Source organism: Sceloporus undulatus, chromosome 5 (assembly GCF_019175285.1).
Source record: "Sceloporus undulatus isolate JIND9_A2432 ecotype Alabama chromosome 5, SceUnd_v1.1, whole genome shotgun sequence".
In the NCBI taxonomy this organism is placed as follows: Eukaryota; Metazoa; Chordata; class Lepidosauria; order Squamata; family Phrynosomatidae; genus Sceloporus; species Sceloporus undulatus.
The window spans coordinates 14,528,916-14,546,852 of NC_056526.1; the positions used below are offsets into that span (position 1 = coordinate 14,528,916).

Sequence of the window (17,937 nt, forward strand, 5' to 3'; positions counted from 1 at the left end):
GTCAGGCAGTGTTATATATAGATGTACCATTAATGCAGGCAACTGTGAGTAAGCCTGCATAGAATTGCATTGCAAGACTTTTCTTCATTAAGGTTATTTCTGCATATATGATGTTAGCATCCTTTTTTAAAAGAACCTCAGGGCATACTCACTGCCACCAACCTGCTTAGCCCTTCCAGGATCAGACAGGATCTGGTGCCTTTAGGGTATTTAGGCAATACCCTTTAGCACTATAACAATGTTAGCAAGCCCTGCATACTGAGCGCTGTATTCAGAGTCCCCATTTTTCATATGTCATATCTGGAGACAGCACTTCTTGAGAGTGCGATGCCCTTCAGAACACTAGGTCAGGTCCCAGAGAAAAGGAGTGTGATCCCAACATGCACACATCCAGGTCTTAGATAATCAAACCAAATGAGTGTACTCAAGTTCCTCCTTCCCCCAGGTACCTCGGCATTTCCTTACAAAAAGGATCTCCTTGCACCCTAAACAGTAACCAGCCCCTGTTTGCTTCCAGCCAACACTTCCCTATGCATCCATCTTGGGGATGTTCTGATCCAATTGTGTTTTTGTCACACTAAAATTTAAGCCATCAACCAGTCTGGAATCCCATGTTTGACTTCCTAGGAAAGGACATCCAGCCTTTATTACCTGAAGACAGCCCACATTTGGGACAAGATTTTAGGTACATGTAGGGGTCTCAGAAACTTTAGCTTCTGTATGCTCACAGAACACATATATTCCACCCAGACTGCCCCTCTGTGTATACAGCTGAGCAGCCCTCAGACCCCAGTCAGCCCACTCCATGATCGTGGTCTACTCATTGGACAGGTCATTATCATCTTCCTGCAAAGCCCTCAAACTCTAGTTCCATATGTCCATCTAGTTTCCATATTTGGTTAGCTCTGATGCTGTGTGAACTGCTATTGCTCGGTGTGATTGCACTCGGCTTTTTCTAAATAAAACCCTCTTAATTAATTCATCCCAGATCTGGAGTTCATTCCAGTTATATTGGAAAGTGCGCTGCGTCATATGTGGGCATGCGTAAGCATATGCTGAAAAGCCACGCGGAAACCCTGGCATAAGAGTAAGGGGGTGTGTGCCATGCGTGGGGCAGAGCCCCATTACTTCTAATTTAGACAGGTGGTGTGGTCCAGAACGGATCCCCCGCGTAAGGAGGGGGCCTACTGTATAGAAGAAGTACAAATGGTTTTAAGGTGTACACGCCCTTGCAAAGCGAATTTCCCAACATTTGGAAGTAACACTGATGGTTGGTGGAGACCCCCACTATCCCCCCCACTCACTTTTCTTTGGGAAACAACACAAAAAGGAGGGGGGAACCCCTAACTTGGTAACTGGAAACCAAAAGAAGAGAGATGATAGCTGGGGGAAAAGATAGAACGTGAAACTGGCAGGAGTTAGATAGCAAGATACCAACCCCTCCGCCCGACCTTCAGGGCAGCTTGTGTGGGTGAAGGGGAGACCACCAGAGAAAGGCAGTGGAGTAGCAGTATCATGGGCTGGGAGCCAGGTTTCTTTGAGCGCGAGAGAGACTAAAGGATTTGGAGAAAAAAGTCATGATTGCTGCCTGCTTAGTAGGCAGCAGAGCGACAGTTGCAGAACAGAAGAATGGAAGCAGGGAGAAACACGTAAGTTGACAGACACATGAGATACACACACATTCAGCCTACATCTTAAATCTTTCAACTGTATCCAGGAAAACGCCAGTGTGATCGATATCCCCTGAACTACAATTGGCCCTGTGACTTTGCGACGGGATTATCACGGATTTGATAAACACATGCTCTCTAGGAATCTCACAGTCCTCCAGGACAATCTGCGGAAAGTTCCCACAATTCATGCGTGGAGACCTAGAAATTACTTTAAAAAACATTATTCAAGTCATTTGTAGATCACCAGATCAACTTGATGGCAGTTATCGTGGATGTTGACCACTGAGTTGCACTGGAGGGCCTAAAGATTCCTAGAGGTTAAAGGGGGGGGTTATGTGGGGTTTCCCCCCACTTTCATTGGGTCCTGTGCCCCTAACCTCAGCAATTTGGAGGGCCCACCGTACAGAGACAAGCCCCCAAGCTGCTTATCTTGGCATATAAAGGGCACGTACATTGCCTTCATTAAAGCAATCGTAAGAGCTGCATCGTTCAATGTGAATAAGCTCCCGAATCGGATCAGATCACTCTGTATCGTTCAAACGGAGGGAGGGGCTCCATTTTATCCGGAAATGATGGCATCTGTGAATAACACAAGGGTTCAAGACCTCGAAGAGATTTGCGAACCCAAAACAAATGGGAACACACACTCGACATACATCAGCGTGGCAATCCACATCTCCTCGGGGTAAAAAATGAGTGTGGATGTCCCCTGGAATCGAGGAACCTTTGCTTGACCAGAAGTGGGGGCAAGAGGAGTCCTTTTGCAGGTAGAAGACAACTTGGTGGCCAACACCTGTTGGAAGGTCCCTCTGCTTGTTTCCCCAGAGTTCTGTGGTTCTCTGGTTTTTTACTTTATATTTTTTTTAACAGCAGGGAGTGACCAAACACACTCTTCTTTGCAGGCCCTGACGCTCTGGGCTGACAGTCATCCCAGCCCATGTGGGCTCTCCTCAAACAGCTCCTGGGAGCCAACTGCATTGCTATGCAAGGTTGCCATCCTGTCAGCCATCAACACACACCAGCTTTCACCCCAAACTGGATGGACAATGGCAAACAGCAGGAGGACAAAGCTCTCGGGAGGGAGGGAAAGGAGGGAGAGAGGCAAACTGCTGGAAAGCAGCAGCTGCAATTGCCATTTAGAGAGAGAGAGAAGATGAGCAACTTCAATTCCTATAGGGCCTTCTCAACTGGGTTTCTTACAGGCTCCACTTTCGCCACCCCCTCCACAGCCATAGTTTTCTCAGCCTCTCCTTAAATCTCCTTGATGCACAAACTGGGAATGGTCTTGGGATTGAGCTGCTGCTGTGACAGTTAACGAGCGCGTCCTTGAGACACAACAAAGTTAGAGAAACAACAAAACTTAACCCATTTTGAGTCTGATGATTTGGACTTTTGGGGGGCTTGGGATGTAGAGGAGAGGGGGAGAGCAGGAGTGTCCAAGAGTGATAAGCCAGCACAGAGGCCTACTTTCAAGGTGAAAAGGTTGAGAAAGTGGGTGATTTCCAGCCTAATCTAGCCTGGCTGTTTCCTCTCTCGAAATACATCAAAGTGTGGGAAATTCACTAAGTCATGGCTGGGAGGTGGGTTTTGCACAGACAAATGAAAGAAATGTTTTTTCAGCTTGAAAAAGAGAACGGAAAGCTATTGTGCTTATTAGTCAGCAAACAAAATGTTTGTTTAGGCTACCATCTCTAATTTTGTTCTGGAAGGTAGCTCCTTCCTTCACGTGTCCTTGGATTATCTGAGGGTTCCCCACCCCCCCCCCGGCACATTTCACACTTAATTTTTCTCACATTACAATCTGGATCTGCTTGAGGGAAGAGCCCAATTATCCCTGGCTAAAATGCTCCAGTGTCAGCTGTTGTTGTGTGAATCTAAACTCCCCCCTACTAGGTGTCTTAGAAATTACTCAGGTCTCAACACTCTCTCACCTTTCTAATTTTATGTTGTCATTGGAGCTTGTAACATGGCAAAACGCACCTCTCCACACTCCCCCCCATCCCTTTTCTTGTTTCCTCTTTCTCCTTCTCTTTGGTTCTTCTGCCGGCAGAGCTTTAGCCAGCCAATCCATTCTGCTAGCCTGTCACTCTGTCAACAGTCCCTGAGATCTGGCAGAAGATGCAGTTTTATACTTAATCATAAACTTCTATAGCATCCATATAGTTAGGACTTCAGTCTTGTCCTTTAACTCATTTTCAGATAAACAGATAAGGATTCAAATTTGGTGTTTTGTTTTTGTTTTGGTTAGTTTTGGTTTGATTCTGGTTCCTTGGTCAATATTTTAAATAAAGTATTTTCCAAGGGGGGGGGGGGGGGGAGGCTGCACCCACACAGCAGAATTAACGTTTTTTGAACACCCTTTGATTCCATGGCTCATGTCTATGAATTCGGGCATTGATAGTTTTGGTGAGATATTTACTTTCTCTGTCAGAGAGCTCTGGACCACAACAAAGCATGGCCTCACTAAGGGTCTGTGGCGGGGGGGGGGGTGAAACCTGAAAAGGGGTGACACCCAGTTGGGCCCTCCTCCTGCTTTGGAGGGTGCAGTGCTGCCGGCAGTGCCTACCCCTTCTCTCTTCTGCCCTGGTTCTCTTGGCCAAGGAGACAAGACGGCAGAGAAGAGGGGAGAGTGTCCTTTGCCTGCCCCTCACACTTTTCATTGGTGCTGTGGCTACTTTTGCTGGTCTTGGCCAGGTTGGTGGCTGGGCAGGGCAGGCCCCATCACCCACCCGGCACCCGGTTGGGTGACACCAACTCTAGGAATGGCCACTGCAACAGACTAAGACCTGTAGAATGAAGCCATGACAATTAAGCAGTGTCACGCTGCATTAACTCTGCAGTGCGGCACTATTTAGGTTTTATAGAAATAATGCATTGCCCTGCTATTAATACAGTGCCTTAACAATGCAAACTGTTGGCAGATATAATAACAGCTGGGAAAAATAATGTTTTTTTATTACACTCCTAGAAAAATAACTTTCCTCAACCTCTGAAGAAGTGATCCTAATCTTCCATAGGACTCAAACAGGGCCCATGACAGAGGTAGCCCCGTTTAAAGCTGAAACAAGATGTTTCAAGGGTCAGCTGAAGTTGTGCCGCCAACAGGCGCTAAACTTTCCCTTATAGCTCCTTTCCACCCTAGGAGCCTGAGAGACAAGTCCTTGCCTACATTGTGATCCTACAAAAAACCTGGGAGGTAGGTTATTTTGAGGAGAGTGATTGGCCCAATCACTTTCATTGCTGGGAGAGTCTCCCCAGTCCTTGTACAAAACTTAGATGTTATGTCATGGTCAGGTGTTCAGGGTTATTTTTTTTGGGGGGGGGGAGAGGGCAAAATGGAATGGAGCTATCAGGATGAGATGAGGGCATTAACCTACTTTCTATTGTAAATAGCAAATATACTGCTTCGGTTTTGACTGGGTTAACTCCCCCTCAAGCCAGCTCCCTTCAAGGCAACACAACGAAATGACTTGATACCAAGTCTGGTGTTGGCTCCTTGTCTGATAATCTAACTACTACTGCATTCGCTGCCAGACTTAGGAAGATAAAATGGATGAGACATATGCTGGTCTTTGAAGCAAAAATGGAGATAAATGATCACAGCTGTAATATAGGCCATTTGTAATGATGGTAGTCCAACACATCCAGAAGACACTGGGGTGGAAGAAGTCGGTTTGGCATTCTGTGAAGACTTTTAACTGTACCCTTACTGATCAATGAGCAGATCTTAAAAAAGTAAAAATCACTTCTAAAGCTTGTGAGCATCACACAAGTGGCTTTCCCATTTGGAGAGAAAGGACACATGGAATACACCAGCAAAGGGAATGCCTCTGTGACATTATCTAAAAATGATTAGTTTGTGTTGTCTAAAAATCAAGTATTTTTTTTAAACATGAAAGAAAATTAAAAAGTTCTCATGATGGAAATTATTCAAGTTAATAAATAGTCTGCACCTGTTGACTGTGTTGACCTATACCAACAGTCAAACATAAACTTCTTGAAGGCAGGGCATAAACCTAACAAGTAACCAGAGAGTTACTGTAGTTGTCACACAATGTCAGGCATAGTCTCACTGGGGGTTCATGAAGGGTTAACAAGCTCTGCACCCAACAATGAAATAAGTTAAAAAACAGAAACAGTTTTTGGGCATTCTGCAAATGAAGTACATACGGAGCTGAATAATCTCTGAGCACATGCAGATGTGTTTCTTCTTTTCCTCTGCTTTTTTAGGGAGGAGGGAAGGGAACGCACTTGGACACAAGGATATGAAGGGAACAACATTGCCATCCTTCTCAAACAATGGTCCGAATGGTAGGAGATGTAATTGATTTTGAAGAGCATGAACATCTGTAGACCGTTTGGGTCCCCCTACCTAACAGGTCACTCATTGGAAAAGAATACCCTCCCCCTTGGTGTGTACTGCATGCAGAAACCAACAGACAAGCCAGTCATTACTGTACAGATAAGGGCACCCCAAACTGGCTTTCACAGATCGGGGGAGAAAAGCAGGACGAACTGCAATATCCGTTTAATCTGTTGGTTAAGGAAAGACGTGGTGGCTCGTAGATATACATTTGAACTACGGGTAGTTTGGAGAAATTAAGCTATATAATCGTGCTTATATATAGTGAAACTCAGTCTGTTACATCTCATTTATAGATGGAGAAGTTTCAGAAATTAGAATTTAAAGAGCTGTTCTTTTCTTCAAAAACGTGACTCAACAATTGGTAAGTAAAATCGTCACACTGAAGGAGACCAAATTCTGACATGGTAAACAAAGAAGTGAAAAGCTTTGTGGGAAGATAAAAGACTATCTAACTTTTACCAGCCTGCAACACATTTGTAAGGGCAGGAGGCTATATGAGACTTTTAATAATAATAATAATATAAATAAAATAATAATAATAAATAATAATAAATAGTTTTTATAGCCCGCCCAATTACAAGGAATCCAGGCGGGTTACAACAGTAAAAATAAAGATAATAAAATAAAATACAATAAATAAATAAAATACAATAAAATTAAAGAGAGCGAAGTGAGTACATTCACAGTTAGGCCTGATGGAAGTTGGGCCTCTCTTTTTCACTCCCTCTCAGGTCTGATGATGATGTCATGGAGGGAGGGCTCTTCTTCTTGAGGCAAGGATTTTATTTTAATTAATTTTAATTTAATTCTTCTCATTAAATTTAAGAGAAGAATTGGTGGACAGAGTGACATAAGTCACAGTAAAGAACTTTTAAGAACTTTGCATTTCTAGAAGCAAAGACAGTTGATGCTGAACCCAAAACCACAGCCTTCCAAACAAACGAGCAAACACAAAACAAATCTCCACAAAACAGAAAACTGCTGGTAAACTCAATTCATTTAGACAACACAACTTTTTACCTGATTTGTTGTTAACTGCCCTTGAGTCAACCTCCACTCACAGCAACCCTGTGGATGAGACATGCCCAAGATCCCCGTCTTCCGCTGCTCTATTCAGGTCCTGCAAGCTTGGGCCTGTGGCCTCTTTAACTGAGTCTATTGGGTGTGTGGTCCTCCTCTCTTTGTACTGCCCTCTACCTTTCCTAGCATCATTGTCTTTTCCAATGATGCTTTCTCATGTTGTAGCCAACGTACAATAGCCTCAATTTAAACATATAGCCGTGTCAGTCTGTAAAATCAGTATGTAGAGAGACCTTGTAGCGCCTTTGAGACTAACTGAAAGAAGTTGGCAGCATGAGCTTTCAAAGATTTAAGTCTACTTCTTCAGATGCACTTCTTGGTGGAGTGAAAAGCAAGTAGCAAATGAAGTGGACTTACTACTTCATTTCCATACACAAAGGATTTTGAATTTGAATTGAAATTCTCACATACCAATGACATATATATGTCTGTCCTTGGTTTCTACTCCCGTATATACATCTGAGGAAGTAGACTGAAGTCTACGAAATCTCATGCTGCCAACTTCTTTATTTCAGTTAGTCTCAAAGGAGCTACAAGATCTCTCTATTTACTTCCTCCATCCATGGCAGAGATGGCGACGGGGGAAAGAGAGACAGGTGGCATTTGGTGGCTCTGATGGGCAGACAGCTTGGAGTCCTGTCCTTCTACCTTCCCAACCAGCCTAGCTATATGATTTTTCTTGCCTGGTATAAAAGTAATTTGATTTTAGTAACTGAACCAATCTGGGAGCAGAATTAATGGAATCAATTTTGTGTCATGCAGAGAGAACAAAGGCACTCAACACAGGATATGTAAACTGTTTTTCACTTCTCCACCAATGAGGCAAACCCAGTCCAATTTGTTTTGCTTTGTAATCTAAATTCTTCTTCAAGGAGCTCAGGAAAGCACATCAATTTTCCTATATTTACTCCACAACAGATGTATTTGGTAGATTAATTTGAGACCCATAGCCACTCAATAAGGGGCTTCACTGCTTAACAGAAATGCTCTCCAAAACATTCTTGGTTCTTGCCATACATTAGCAATAGTCTGGGTTCTCATTGTTTTCCCAAGTCTTGACTGTCCTCACCATCCCATGCCTTCTTCTGCACAAAACAAACCTGGAAGTGGGACTCCAGCCATATCCAGTTTGAACGTTTCCCTTTCTCTCACTTTTCAGGCTAATCATAGGAAGAATTGGCTTCCAGATTCATAGAACTTGTCCATCTCTGCTTTAAGGGATTAGTGTGTTTCGTGGAAGCAAGCAATACTCAACCTTTATAGTATCTAAGTAGTCAGGGATGGGTGGATGATCCTTTGAAAAGGGTACTTTAGCATTAGCCCTTAGAAGTCCTAAACAGGTGGGCAGGATACCACAGACAAACCTCATGGTATCCCGCCTGTGCTTCCAACCTGGGTCAATCCCTTGGCAAGCACAGCGACAGGCAGGTGTACACACACTTGCCTGCCACCATGCCGTGGATCTGCTGCCACCATATGGCCCTTATCTGCCACCATCATTGTGTCCACTCCAAAGGCCCCTGCTGTGGCCTATAAGGGTGTCTGGCTATACCCATGTGGCCAGGCACCCCCTTCCAATGTCACTGGCTGTGGCAGTGGCCTTCAGAGTGGATGTGATGGCAGCAGCAGGTTAAAGGCTTGTAGGCCTATGGGGTCAGCTGGCCATCACAGTGTTTTCAGAAACTCCACCCCAAATGCCTGGTCTTTTTGGCCTGTATTAATGGCCCTTTGGGCTGGGGTTGGTCTAGGGCTGTTGGATTGACATGTGAACTTGCTGATCCTGGTCCAGGGAGGAAAATGCCAGGCTAGGGTGAACACAGACAGGCCTTTTGGCCTGTGTACAGCCCCAAATATTTAACATATGTGATTCATAGTTTCAATTGAGCATATGAAGGTAATTAACCAATCTTTTGGTTTGACATCCCTTGGAGATCTGACAATATAACATGTGGTACACGTTTTATTCTGTTGCCCCAGAGATATTCAATTTTGGAAACTAGGACATTTTTAATATTTGACTCTGTAGTCCATTGTGTCCCCAGACAGCTCTGGACATTTTCCTGTCCTTGCCAACAGTGTGCTTGGCATATCAAATCAGACAATGCAATTTTCCATTGATTTAACATTAGGTGCATTTAAACATCGTTACAGAAAAATACCAGTATTTAAAGGCTTTAAATTGTCTGACTATGGGAACCAAAGTTTTATGTTGACAACACTCTGTGATGTTGGAGTTCTAATCTGTGTGAAAATGTAAAAACAGAAAAATAATTTACTATGGATTTGTTCATTAGAGGAGCCATGACCTTAAGAATGTGGTCTGAAATTAATAATCTGAAATTATTACTATTAAATACGTATCACCCAGGAAAGAAGCAGCAATCTTTAAATGGAGTCAGCTTAATTGTAAGATCACACTTCTGCTTTTAGACATGGAAAATGTCACAAGGTAGAGGGGCAAGCGGGGGAGGCTTCTGATTCAGCTAGATCCTTATCTCTGGGTAATACACTTGATGCTCTGATTCTATTCTCAGCTGAAGGTGGAGTGGAGATGCACTTTACTGCTACTGCCTTCTTCTTTGAACTTTATGAAATGGAAGATAAAGTCCTCATCCATTTCTAGTGCTAGTAAAAAACCTTCCCTGCTCAAGGAAATGCCATCTACACAATTGCTTAAGAACATCAACATTTATTTATAACATGATATAAAAGAAATGAGATATGAACATTTGCATTTGAACAATAGTAAGTGGCTTCTTATAGTTACACTGGTTGTGCTCATTGTATAATATATACACAATGAACATAATTACATTTGTACACAAAATTAACTGGGAACTGAATACCTGCTTATTGCTGTACACACCCTATTCCAACAGATGAAGAGCCCAGTACCTCAATATCCCTAACCCTTCATTTAGTTTAAAGAGGAAAAAAGTAAACACTAACCTTTATGTTTATGTGGGGAACAGTATGGCAGTAACTGACATTGCAATTTGACCAAGAAATAATTACGGAGTAGAAATAGGGCACACATGAACTGAGAAACAGCAAAAAATGGCACATTTTAAATAGAATAAAACATTTACAGATCAAAAGGTGAAGACAATACATGATCCATTTTAAAACCAGAAATGAGGTTTAAGTGATCTGTAAAATAACCAATGAAGAAATCTAATAAGGAAGCAAACTTAATTGATGTCATAATTGAAAACCTTACACCAGGGAAAGTCCACAAGTGAAGGTACTGATTGTAGGCCGCACATTAAAACAAACTCTTAAGCTATATTGATGGCATTCATAGCAACAGCAGACTGGTGTCAGAAGAACAAATTCCAAGTTGTTGAGGGTACCATGGGGGTATTTAAAGCTCTCTTGGAATAAACATTTTCCATGAAGTGATAAAAACGATGCTCTGTGGCCAAAAGCATCAGAACTATGAATTTCATAGATTTCATAAAATTGACTGTACACGTCTCATTCCCATAGGCCCACGGTGTAAGTCAGCCATGAATTGTTTCCGCAGAAGCTGGGAGAGCTGAAAAATATGAATAGATGTTTCTGTTTATTTCAAAGAAGCCACTGGAAGTGTCACATTATTCTTTGTAACAGATGAGAAGTAAGAATAAGAACTTTCTGCATACTCTGATTTACAAATAGCTGGGTAAGCCAAGACTAATAGGGAAAGGAAGGAATTCACCATTTCAATTACAGGGAGAACAATATAGAGAATAAAATACAGCAGAGAATTAGACATTTCAAACCAAATAAGCTAATAAAAATGCAAGTCACTTAAAGAATATTGCAAATGTGAAGGCAAAGGAAGCTGCTACAGCAAAACCTGAGGCTCTCTCAGTTTACGGATGAAGTTTAATTGTGAAACAGGAAGGTGCCCAATGACTCTGCATTGGGCTTTGCTGCTCTTCTCAGTCTAATGATCACTCAGGTGCAAAACCTGTTAAAGAGCTGTACTACTTGAGACTCTCTAGATAGAATGCTCCTTCTTTTAGCACACACCAAAAGCCCCCAAACCAAAAATCTGTATACACATCAATAACTAGAAAGTAAAAATTAACATACAAGCCTTCCTGCTCAGCATCTCATTTCCAAAGGGTCTGCCATTGAGCAGGGACATTCCTAGTCTTGTTGTCACCTGCTGCTGGTGCAAGCAGGGGGGAGAGGCCTGCCCTGCCCTGCCCCCAGCCACCCAAGGTACTGAAGGGGGGGGCAAGTGTGCATGCAATCCCCCTTCTTTGTCTTGTATTTTCTAGATTGCTTTAGCCAGCCAAGGCAATGAGGAAGTAGAGGGGTAGGCACACACACACTTCCCCCCCTTTCCCATGCCACACTTGGTTAGCTTGCACAAGCCAGCCAATGCAACAGGGAAGGTGGGAGGGGCAGATGTGTATACGCAGTCCCCCCTCCTTCTCTGCTGCCTTCCTCCCTCTGCAGAAAGACACAGGGCAGCACAGAAGTGGTGTGTATTGGCACCACACCCTCCCACAACGGGAGGATTACCCCTCCTCTCATGTGTCACCTGATGCAGTCTGCATCCCCCATACCCCCTAGTGATGCCACTCTCACTGGGAGACTAATATTCAAAGCATTTGTTTCATCTCAATTTGAAAGCCCGCAAACATCTTCATGGCTTGTGCAATTCCATATTAATATGTAAAAGGAGGAAATGCTCACTTAATTGTGCTGAATCTAAAGCCAATGTCACTGAATGACTCCCAGATTAAGGCATCAGGGTACTGACATGTGAGGAACAGAAGTTTGCACAATATCCCAAATTCAGTCAGATCAATAACAGCAATGGTCAAAGCACAATTCCTGGAAACACACTACTACTTACTTCTCTCCACAGTAACAATTTCCTGATTCTTGCTTTTAACTTTGTTTTACTATGATATCAAAGTCTGGTGCCCCTCCAAGAGCAAATTGACCTCTGCTTTCACCAAGCCTCAGTTAAACTATGTGCGATCCTTTTCTCAATCCTAGCTATTATAGAAGCAACTAAATGACATTTGTCCAGTTCTACTAGAAAATGTCACCATTCCTTCAAAGAGTTATTTTTTAATGTCTGACTCAATTTAAACCTTTACATTCTTTAGAAAAATACCATGAAATCTATAAGTAATTCAGTGTTTCACTAACTGCATTTTCATTTCAGTTTACAGCAGTTAACCATTTTAAGTATAGAAAGATGGTGGCTTTTTGTATTATAGAGTATTCTAGCGATCTTGAACTAGCCAACAGACCTGTTGTATGACCCAGGTTTAGTCTCTGGAACCTTGTTCTAAAATGCTCAAACAGGAAATGATAGGACAATCTTGAGATGGAACAATAGCTTCTTGTTAAGAGTGCCTGAACATTCCAAATTTTACTTGGACACAAACTGATCCATTACTTTAGATGTCTGGTTATTGGCCTCACACTGGCACATGTGACATTACTGGTCTTAAGAACACTCTTAAGGAAACTTCTTTCCATCAAACGTTTTTTTAAAATAAAATCAGAGATATAGCTATTCATCACAAGAAAAAATATATTTAAATGAAAGAATACTAAATCAAACCTGCTGCTGTTGAGTTTCCCCTTGAAGTTTGTGCAGGCATCTCAAAGGAAGAAAGAGTATCCTCTGGAAGCTCCTGAAGGCTAGTTTCTTCACTCTCCTCTGTGCTGCTTTCAGGTTTGTCATTTACAACTGGGGCCTCACTCTTTAGGCTAAGGGGAAATATTGAAGTTTAATGTTTCCTCTAACTGCTACTGGGTGAACTGATACAGCATAAAGAATTGAATGGAACCTAAGTAATGTCAAGTGATGTTTGGCACATAATAGGTGGAATTCACAATTTCAGTTATGAATGAGTATCCTAGAGTTATGCATCCATAACTGATTCATATTCATGATTTCTATGTATTTACAATTGTGAAAATAGTGTAGGGAATATATAGGGATTATAAAGGTTCCTCAATGCTGTTTTACTGAGCAGCAGCCACTATGAGTGACAGAGGTCTATTCTCCTGTCAATCAGGATTTCTACTCTTCTCCTACAAGTGATCTTTGGTGTCAGAAAGACCTGTAACAGGTGTCCTGCTTCTGATTGTCACACCAGAGATCACTGGTAGGAGAGAGTGGGAATATCAAATGTTACATCCTGACTGAAAGGAGAAGGGACCTCTGTTGTTCATAGTGGCTGCTGCCTGGCAAGCCAGGCCTTGGGATGATAGGGTTGAGATAGGAGATGCCAGTGATTTATTGAAGTCTTTTAGTCCAAGTTTCAAGTCACGTCTCAAGTCCTTGCAAGATACTTTCAAGTCAAATTGCAATTCAAGTCTCAAATCTGGGAGCCAATCTCAACAGTAATAAAGGAGGTGGTGGAAGTGTGTGGGGATGGGGCCACTGTAGCAACTAGAGTCTGAGTCAATTGACTCAAGTCTACATGATGAATAAGCCAGCAAGTCTGGTCATTGCAGTGACTTGAATCCGAGCCAAATGGCATGAGTCTACACCAATGGGAGATGCTAAGTAGCTGATCTAGAATGAACTAAATAGCTGATTTAGAATTTTGGCCAAAAGCATTAGCAATTATTATTATTATTATTTATTATTATTAACCTTTATTTATGAAGCGCTGTAAATTTACACTTTGCAATGATTTATTTGGGACATTTGTGCCATCTTCCTGCACTTCTAGTCCTGCAGACTGACATGTACAGTCCTTCCTCCATATTCATGGGGGTTAGGTGAATGAGACCCCCTCAAATATGGAAAAATCATGAATAACTCCACCCCCCACTCAGAAGCCAATTAAAGGGATGGGTGAGTGAGGAAGAGGAGCAGGGCTGCACACTCCTTTTCCCCCCACCCTCTGATCCCTTTAATTGGCTCCCTGCCCCTTCTTCTCCCCGATCCTTTTCTTAGGCATCGCAGGGAGAGGATGGGAAAAAGAAGGCAAGAGGTGCCTTGGCCCCTCTGAGACCCTTCTTCTCCCCGATCCTCTCCTTAGGCATCCCAAGGAGAGGATCGAGGAGGAGAAGGCAAGAGGTGCCTTGGCCCTTCTGAGACTCTTCTCCTCCCCATCCTCTCCTTGGACTGTCCATGGACCTGATCAGGGAGGAGAAGGGTCTTGGGGGGGAGGGGGAGAAGGTTGCCCAAGGAGAGATCGGGCAGGGAAACGGAGGAGGAATGCCCACATTAGTGGCTTTGACCTCACAAATAAATCAAAACCGTGAGTCTCAAGACCGAGAATATGGAGGGCTCACCGTAATCATATTACAACAGTGTAATAAAATCAAAATACATTTTTTAAAAAGCAGACAAAACACAGTGACATTGGCAAAACTTCAAAGGCTGGTAAAAACCTGGGAAGTAAGAAATTTTTTGATAAGCACCAGAAAGCCAGTAATTCAGATAGCTGGTGGACATGCCTCAGTAAAGTTTTCTATCTCCTTTTTTTCTATGGGATCACTTGGCAATTTCCTCTATACCATCTTAAAGTCAAATTTACATAGGAATTCTTTCTACAGAACTTTTTCATAACACAGGCTAGAATAGTCTGTTTTCTTTCATGGACCAGATAAATGGTGTGTAGCAGACTAAACTGTTGTTCAATTTTTGTGAAACCATTTTAACTGTTCTCTTTGGGAAAAAACCACACAAAATAGTTAATAATTTAGTTACTGGGTCAAAAACAACTTGGACAATTTTAAACTAAATGAAGTGTATTTGAAAGCTGTTATGCAATACATTTTAGGCCTATCTGTAATACTTAGTAGCTACATTCCCAGCTCATCACTTGTTTTTTAGTAGATCCCAGAAACACCTGCTCCAAACAGTAAAACAGACAGGATCCTTGCTACCATCTGTGTGAAGGCGCAGCAAAGATGCAGAAACTGATGGTTTGATAATTCTCTGCTATGAAATGAAAAGGGATGATGGATTCAGGAAAGGACTAAATCACCTTCCTAAATTTGAAAAGGTGGAATCAATGTTGGATTAACTACAGGTTAGACTACAAATCTCAAATATCTCCTGCTGCTAATATGCCAGGCTTATTTTACCTGCTGTTAGCATCTTGTGTCTCTTCTGTTTCCATTTGCTTTTCAGCAGCTTCCTCAGTATTCCCCTCCTTTTGGTCTACCATATCTGGGGACAGCTGATCATCACTTTTTGATAACTGGAATGTAAGTGAAAGAAATTAATTAAAATACAAATGACCACTGTTAATTACTCATGTTACTAAGTGAAAGAAGGCAAATACTGTATGTAGAACAGTTTTGTTCATAAAAACATATTGATTGTAGATTTACTTTGCAGTGATATTTTAATTTACCACCAATTAATTTAACACAGTTTTAGAGGTACCAGTAGGTTCTATTGAACCATCCCAGTTAATTCTGGAGGGGGAAAAGTGCAGAGAAAGCAAGCTGCTGAGGAAGGGAACCTTCTTCATGGGCAGTTAAATCAATACCCTTGTGATAGTTTCATGTCTTTTCCTCAAAATAAATAAATAAATAAATAAATCATGACAATGATCACCATCAATATAATATATAGTCCCAACTGTAAATTAAAGTATGTTTGTGTATTTAGTTCGCTTTTCCGCATTTTTCCCAACTTAGTTTTGGCCAACTTTGTATTGCCTTTTCAACCCCATTCATATATATACATATTCAAACAAAACTTGTGAAGCCGTGACCAGCAGTTTGAAAGTTTACTACTCAATAAGAACAATACAATAAAGGAAGAATTTTAGAAAAAGAACTATGAAATTGTTTATAATTGCTCAAGTCAAATCATAATTCTGGTTGCAGTGCCTGAAATCTATCTTGATATTTTGTTCTGCTAAAGGAAAAGGCAGTACCTGAGTAATAAAGCCAGCATTATGTTCATTTGAATGATCATTTTCTTTCAGCCAAGGTGTGTTTTCTGCACAGTTGTGATGATTTTGGTCTACATCATTCACTCTAACAGCATACTCTAATTCATTGGTAATGAATACAAAATCATCCTTCGTTTGGTTCTGCAAAAAAGATTTTGTGCACTGTGAACAAAAAGATAATCCGCAGTACTATAATGAAGACAGATATAGGTTGCTTAGAAGAGATGTACAGGTTGTTAACATCCTTGTAAAAATGATCAAGGAAAGCATGCATTTTGCATCAGAATATTTCTATGCATGAGGATAGCCACTGCAAACACCATACCTACAGCACAGAAAAGTGTAATGATGAAACTTTTCGATGCTCCAAACAAATGAGACTTTCCTAATTTTTTTAGAGGAGGCCCACAATGATTAATGTGAACATATTAAAGGTTTGTTTCAGGCAAACAATAGGTCCTCACTAACTTTTATCATAGTCATGTTGACAGGATGCTCAGAATCCTCCAAAAAGTCTGAAGGAGCAGAGGGGGAAGATTCTTACGTGGGGCGCAAGGACTGGTCTCTAGGACTCCTCATCCATCTAAGATTAATAAAGTATTGCCAGAAATAATTCAGTTATACTCTCTGCATAAACTCAGAGCCAAGCTGTTCCACACTGATACAACACAAATGATACAACACCAGATACAACACTATTGATCAGTTCCTTGGACAATGCATTGTGCAGGAATCTATCATCAGCTGCTACCTCACTTTAATATAGCTTTTCTCTTGTCAAGAATTTTGCTATGAAAGAACGCAAACATATAGTGTACCTGGGAGAGCTTAAAAGGATTCTCTCTGACAAGGGATGGGCTTTGTGATGGAGACAGATCTGTGACACCAATGATATTCAGTCCTCTCTTCTTTTCTTTCAGACAAGCCTGTTGGTGTCTCTTTATTCTTTCCATCTGCTCCTCCACAGTCATTCGCGGGCGAGTGCTCTCTGCCAAGCACAACTGTTCCACTGCACTTCTAGGCCTTTCCTTGAAAGGAAATAAAATGTATTGTAAAAACCCATTTTCAAAAAGAAGCAGTATTTGGGGAATAGGCCTGTGCTGTTGTTAAAACCTTACAAACTGGTACAACCTGAAGTACTTAAAACTAGTTACTCAGAGGGTAAGGCTGTGACATTTATGTCATGAAAATTATCCATCCATATGTTACACTGGACTGTGAGAAATCCCATAAACATTACTGCCTCTACTCACAATGCATCAAGTAAAATACTGATTTCATTGGAGAACTACAACTTGATCACTATAATAATGCTAAAACAATTCTCATTCAGATCTCCAATACTGTACAGAAGAGGTTGCACTGATATCACAAAAGCATTATATTTTGCTTGCCAATTTGCTTATTTCTCCCTGTCTATCACATCAGACTAGACAATTTCTAGTCAGATGTCTTGCATGTTAACATTGTACCTGTGTAGTTCTAACATGGAGGGTGAAATACCACTAAAGCTGCTAGGCATGGGCAGCAGGTAGAAAGGGTGTGGTGAACTTTCTGAGGATCCTCTCTGCTCTGATATTTAGTATTCTAAAGGTTCAGCTACACCCTTTTCTGTAAGATTTCAAATGCAGTCAAATGATAACAGGGAACCAAGAGCTTCTGATGATCCAGAGACCAGGGCTTTCTAAATTTTATGTCTTTAATTATATAATCAGCAAAATGCAAATTCACACAGAACATTACAGAAAACATTAACCCATAATAGTAATTTAAGAACAAATCCTCTTTTAAAATAGCATTAGGTCTTCCCATTCCCGCAATCATCAAACTCCTTGTGAATTCTATGCAAAGAAGAGGTTTCCATGATGTTCTTACACAGTACTAAATACTGGTGGTGTAAGGAACACACTTTGCTGCACTGGTGTGATAT

At 41.6% G+C, this 17,937-nt stretch overlaps 1 protein-coding gene across 15 annotated transcripts in view; it reads right to left on the reverse strand.

The window, feature by feature from the left end:
* Window positions 1-9,792: 9,792 nt before the first annotated feature.
* The window catches only part of PLEKHA5 (pleckstrin homology domain containing A5), a 216,570-nt gene continuing 208,425 nt past the window's right edge, over window positions 9,793-17,937 (reverse strand). For all 15 annotated transcript variants that reach the window (XM_042466696.1, XM_042466705.1, XM_042466699.1 and 12 more), the window contains 5 exons: window positions 16,826-17,035; window positions 15,990-16,148; window positions 15,187-15,302; window positions 12,698-12,846; window positions 9,793-10,657 (listed from right to left, as the gene is read on the reverse strand). In XM_042466696.1, the coding sequence (XP_042322630.1) occupies window positions 10,623-10,657; window positions 12,698-12,846; window positions 15,187-15,302; window positions 15,990-16,148; window positions 16,826-17,035 (669 nt within the window). In that variant the 3' untranslated portion in view covers window positions 9,793-10,622. The remainder of the gene's footprint in view (window positions 10,658-12,697; window positions 12,847-15,186; window positions 15,303-15,989; window positions 16,149-16,825; window positions 17,036-17,937) is intronic.